This window comes from Pterocles gutturalis, unplaced genomic scaffold (assembly GCF_000699245.1).
Source record: "Pterocles gutturalis isolate BGI_N339 unplaced genomic scaffold, ASM69924v1 scaffold38900, whole genome shotgun sequence".
In the NCBI taxonomy this organism is placed as follows: Eukaryota; Metazoa; Chordata; class Aves; order Pterocliformes; family Pteroclidae; genus Pterocles; species Pterocles gutturalis.
Genome location: NW_010142167.1, coordinates 10193 through 15685, shown reverse-complemented (window position 1 = coordinate 15685; position 5493 = coordinate 10193). Strand labels below are relative to the sequence as shown.

General features: G+C 43.1%; 1 protein-coding gene across 1 annotated transcript; it reads left to right on the top strand.

The window, feature by feature from the left end:
• Window positions 1-1789: 1789 nt before the first annotated feature.
• On the top strand, window positions 1790-4905 carry GDF5 (growth differentiation factor 5). The gene is made up of 2 exons (XM_010084280.1): window positions 1790-2423; window positions 4016-4905. The coding sequence occupies exons 1-2, from the start codon at window positions 1790-1792 to the stop codon at window positions 4882-4884; spliced, it is 1503 nt and encodes a 500-aa protein (XP_010082582.1). The 3' UTR covers window positions 4885-4905.
• The last annotated feature ends 588 nt before the right edge of the window (window positions 4906-5493 follow it).

The window sequence follows — 5493 nt, the reverse complement described above, 5'->3', positions numbered from 1 at the left end:
TGGAGTGGAGTGACTGCTGGGGAATCATTTTGTTAGAAGTAACTCAGTGAAAAGCTGCTTTATTTTTATGGGGGATATCAAAACTACAACTGACATCAGAGGAAGGGCCATTAGGTCAAAATCAGGAGGGTGGGGTTTTGGATCTACCGTATTTGTGACATCTGTGACATCTCCGAACTCTTCTACCCTTCAGTTCCTCCATCAAAACAAGGTAAAGCATTCAGAGCTCCTCATGTAGAAAGGGCTGCAGGTTGTTATTTATAAAAGTAGTTTGGTGTTTCTGATACCAGTCAGGGTGGGAAATGCTACAGCATGCACAAGTCAAGCTAAAAAGTGTTGTATCTTTTCCCTTTCTTCTTGCCTCAGATACAAAAACAACCAAGGGAGGAGGACCAGGCTTAGCATCAGTGCAAGATGAGAGAAGGGTCCCATTAATCCCTGCTCAATCCAGCCCGATGTCTCATTTCCCAAAGGCTCATTTAGAACAGCACCAGTTCATTTTTTGCAGCTTATGAAAGACACGCTTGCTCCGCACTCTTTTTCGTACAGCCGAAAGCAGCAGGGTAGCCTTGACACATAAGTAACTCTGGTTTCTAACTACCGGCCTTCTTGTGGCCAAGGGGTAAGCAGCTCTTGGAAATTTTGCATTTCATTTTCAAACAAAGGCTGGCGTTCAGCAGCCTCTGGAGGAAAGGCTGGAGTTGGAGGGCGTCTCCAGCTGCCCGAAGGCTCTGGCCGGAGGAGGAGGCTGCCTGCAGGGTGCACTGCTGCCCCGCACTGCGCCCACCCCGCAGGGCATCCCCACGCCAGGAGCTTCTCCAACTGGGCTTACATGATTTTTTTTAAAGCATAGCAGTAAATACGCCAAAATAAGCTGGCTGCAGGCATGGCCGTGTTGTGTTCGTGAAAAATTAAACTTTACCCTTGTTAAGCACCGGCGTTACCAGCTCAGCCCTTCAGTCACTGGAAGACAAAGTGAAGCCACTGTTACATTTCCCTAGAGAAAGAGCTAAATTAATTCTACTTGGATATTTTAACGTATGTGTCCCGTGGACTGTATGACAGGTCTCAGTTGTTGATCTTGCAGTTTGTCCCATTTAAAGGTGAAGTTCATGGAAGGCTAAGGTAGAGGTCGTATCGCCACTTGAAAAGGCATCCTCTGGAGTGTTGAGCCTGTGGAGCTGTTTCACATGAGGCAGAGTATGACTCATGCTAATGAAAAGGGTAAAGAAGATTTTTTTTAAAGAAATATATCGCAGTTAAATTAGTTTAGACAGCATGACATCAGAGAGTAATTAAATAGGTTTGTTGGAATTCCGTTTCCAATTCCTGAGTTCAGGTTTGTAAAAGATTTCTGAGCACCTGCAGGTCTCTGTGTGTGAAATATTTTCACTGGAAAGGATTCAAAACTTTAAAAAAACCTTTTAACACAGAGGCAGCATTACGCCATTCTTCCTTCTTGGAAAAAAAACCCCTTGGATTTAAACAGGACTCCTTCAAGTTTTCAGTCAGTTTTACAGAAGAAAACGAGGTGGTAAACTTTCTCTTTTCAAGAACAAGTTCTTTATAGCTGCTAACTGAAGTCAGGGGAGATCGTATCTGAGTACATGAGCATTTCCACTATGGGACTGGATACAAGTATTGAACAAGGAGATTTGAAATGTTTTAATCTCAAACGAAAACCATTTTTGCTGACTTTGGTTTTTAATTTCTTTCATGTTTTCTTCTGCCAAACTGGAGGAACCTTTTCTGATTTTTTCTTTAGTGGCATTCAGAGGAAGACCAGAGGATGAAAATCCTGCATTTTCTCACTTTACTGCTTTGGCATTTGACTTGGCTGTCTCTGGATCTAGTTCCTGGAGCGCTGAGTAATTCTGAAGCAGGCCAGAGTAATCCAGGATCTAAACTAGGGTTTTTAAAAGCAGAAGGAAAAGAAAGGAATCCCTCAGCACGGGCAGGTACACTGAGGACTGCAAGCCATGGATACAGTGCTGGGACCTCAAAGGCTAGGACTAAAAGCAGTGCTGCTCAGGCTGGAGCTCTGCTGGCCAAGAACGATGAATCAAAGAAGGTTCTCTCAAGAACAGCAGCCACGGAGGGCAAGGTAGGACATCTCCCCAGCAGACCTTCTGGAGTAAGGACAGTGACTCCAAAGGTTCAAAATCTTAGCAGCAAGGTGGCTTTGAAAAAACCTGGCACAAGCAGTACTGACACTGATTCTTTCAAAACCAAAAAGACTAAAGAGCCTGTAACCCAGAGGGAAACTAAGGAAACTTTCAGACATCCCCCTATAACGCCACATGAATACATGCTCTCTTTGTACAGGACTCTCTCAGATGCAGAAAGAAAAGGTGTTAATGGAAGTGTAAAACTGGAGGCTGGACTTGCCAATACAATAACCAGCTTTATAGACAAAGGACAAGGTAAGAAAGGAGCTCGCGTGTGCGCGCCTGTGTGTGTGTGTGGACAGACAGAGATGTCTGAGTGTGTTCATACATGTAGACAGTATTGAAAAATAATCATACTTTGTTAAAGTCAAATAGCCCTTTTTAATGTAAATGAAATCGTACAACTGTGCTGCAGATTTTGTCCTCCTGCCTTATCTTGGAAAATTCATTTAGAGGCAGAACTAGATGGTTGTGTGGCAGCCAAACAAAACATTTGTAAAATATTTTAGGTGCATATTGTTGAAAATCAATCAGTCTTTGCATGCTTAGGTGTTTAAAAACCTTTTACATTTTTGTCTTTTTTTTTTTTTTCCCCATAACTAACTCCTGGAAACTGCTAACATCAGATTTTATTGTAAAGTATGTCTGCAAACATATGATATGCTAAGAACAGGGCTATTCTATGAAAAACCCACAAGTTTCAGCATCAAAGGATCAGCCTGATTTGTTCGAGGTAGAATTGTGAGGAACTCCCCTGTGGACCCAGGAGTCATTACAGCGTAGGGTGGGTGTATCTGTCCTATCTCGCAGCTCATACGTTCAGGTACCACCAACCTCCTAAGCACAGAAGCCCCCAGCTAAGCACATAAAGAACGTCAGAACTTGCAGGTCAACATTCTGGTTCCAAACTTTTTTTGGAAATTTGGACTACTGCCTGCTTTCACACAAGAAATGACCAGGCTCCCAAAGAATGATGTTCACCTTACCGCTCTGCTTGGGGAGCCCCATGCTGCTTCCAGTGACGTTAGTCAGAGTTTTGTCACATACTTACGGAAGCAACACAGGCTACAGCTGATAAGGTAATGGCGATGGAAGACGCAGCCAGGACTGGATTTGTTTGCCATTTAGAATAGCTTGGCTTCTGGGAAGGGATGATACGCTGCTCACAAGCACTGCGCTCAGGTTCTCAGCTCACCACTGGAGAGCATTGTTAACCCAACATCGCTGAAACGTTGGCTCAGCCATATTCCTTGTTACTGCTGCTCATGAGCTTAACCGAGCAAATACAGCGTCAGGTTAAAGGGAGGCACGTTTCTCTGCCCAATTTCAAAAAGTTGTGAATCATGTGGAGTTAAGTTAATAAGGCAATTATCCTTGTGTCTGGCAGTTCCTGGGGGATGTTGGTTTTAAAGGACTAATTCACTATTGTATTGTCTAAAGGGTAAATTTGCTCATGTTTGGAGCCAGCATGAGCCCTGAGCACCACTGAAGCTCTGGTTCGGTAATTTAAGTAGGATATAAGTGGTGAATAGACCCTGTGAGTGCTCAGCCCTGAAAAAGGACTATTTATCAATTGTCTAATTGCTGCTTTGGAGCTAGAAAATGCCCGCCAGTGAAAGAAATGAGATTTCTACAAGGCAAACTCAGAAACTCATTTCCCTGTTGAGTCACTGAGTTTTTCTGGATCCCTGCACAGAGCTGATCTCTTAGACAAAAACTGGTCTTTCTGTTTGGTGGGCCAATTAAGGAAACTTTTAGGCTTATGAGCAAACTTCAGGAAAGAATTAAATAACTGATATTGATCTATGCTTGCTATACATTTAAAAATGTGTGTGTTTTTTTTTTAGATGAGCGAGCACCAACTGTAAGAAAGCAAAAATATATTTTTGACATCAGTGCATTAGAAAAAGATGGTTTGCTGGGAGCAGAGCTTCGAATATTGAGGAAAAAGCCTTCTGATACATGGAAGTCTCATTCTTCTGGAAAAACTTCCCAAGTGAAACTATTTAGTTGCTCTACAAACAGACAAGCAGCAACACTCCTGGACTCTCGTACTGTCAGTATCACAGATACACCAAAGTGGGAAGTGTTTGACATCTGGAAACTCTTCAGAAACTTTAAAAACTTGGTTAACTTGTGTTTCGAACTGGAAACTTTTGACAGGGGGAGAGCTGTTGATCTCAGGAGTGTGGGATTTAATAGAACAGGAAGACAGGTCAATGAAAAGGCTCTCTTCTTGGTATTTGGGAGGACGAAAAAAAGAGACTTATTCTTCAATGAAATCAAAGCCAGATCAGGCCAAGATGACAAAACTGTTTATGAGTACTTATTCAATCAGAGGCGGAAGAGAAGAGCTCCTCTAGCTACACGGCAAGGGAAGAGGCCCACTAAGAATCTGAAGGCAAGGTGTAGCAGGAAAGCCCTCCACGTGAATTTCAAGGATATGGGCTGGGATGACTGGATAATAGCCCCACTAGAGTATGAAGCGTATCACTGCGAAGGGCTTTGTGAATTCCCCCTTCGATCCCATCTGGAGCCCACCAATCACGCAGTTATCCAAACATTAATGAACTCAATGGACCCGGAATCGACGCCCCCGACCTGCTGTGTCCCAACCAGGCTGAGCCCTATCAGCATCCTTTTCATTGACTCTGCCAACAATGTGGTCTACAAGCAGTATGAGGACATGGTGGTGGAGTCGTGTGGTTGTAGGTAGCAGAACAGTGGCTCACGTGAACATGTTATGAAAGGTAATATGACACATTGAACATAACCTCTCCTCGAACAAGGTTAACTAGATTTCTTACCTCTAGGGTAAGTGTGTTTACAAGGATGTAGGAATAAATCCAGTGCTTCTATATGTCTCTCCACCATGGGCATATTTCAGTAGTACTGGGATGCTGTCATGCAGCTTGATATGAGGCCTTGTGTCAGTGACATGAGACTGGCTCTAACTGAAGTCCACAAAAGAGAAGATTATACCTCCACACCTCTCCATCGCCTGCTTTTAGGCTCGAAGAAGCGGGTAAAATGTTATCAGTGAGCTGTGGATATGACCTGTTTGATCCTTTGAACAATGTTCTTGAGACTGGATTTCTGTCTGAGTCCCTTGTGCTTTGTCCATTCAGAAATGTAAGAAAAGAGTCCTGATGCCTGGAAGAGGTGTTGTGTTCTGGTGTGCTCCCATCTTGGTGTAAATAGTTACACTGTAATATGATTTCTTAGCTCTTGAAACTATGCATATATGAAAAAGGAGTCATTAAATACAATATGTTGATTTAGTTTTAAGTTTTACATGGAGATAGGTGATGCAGGAGGTTTTTGC

What these genes read in the sequence shown, in the direction of transcription:
- GDF5 (XM_010084280.1), top strand. Translation starts at nt 1,790, where the DNA reads ATGAAAATCCTGCATTTTCTCACTTTACTGCTTTGGCATTTGACTTGG. An exon ending in CTTTATAGACAAAGGACAAG is followed by an intron (nt 2,424 to 4,015) that starts GTAAGAAAGGAG and finishes TTTTTTTTTTAG; the next exon opens with ATGAGCGAGCACCAACTGTA.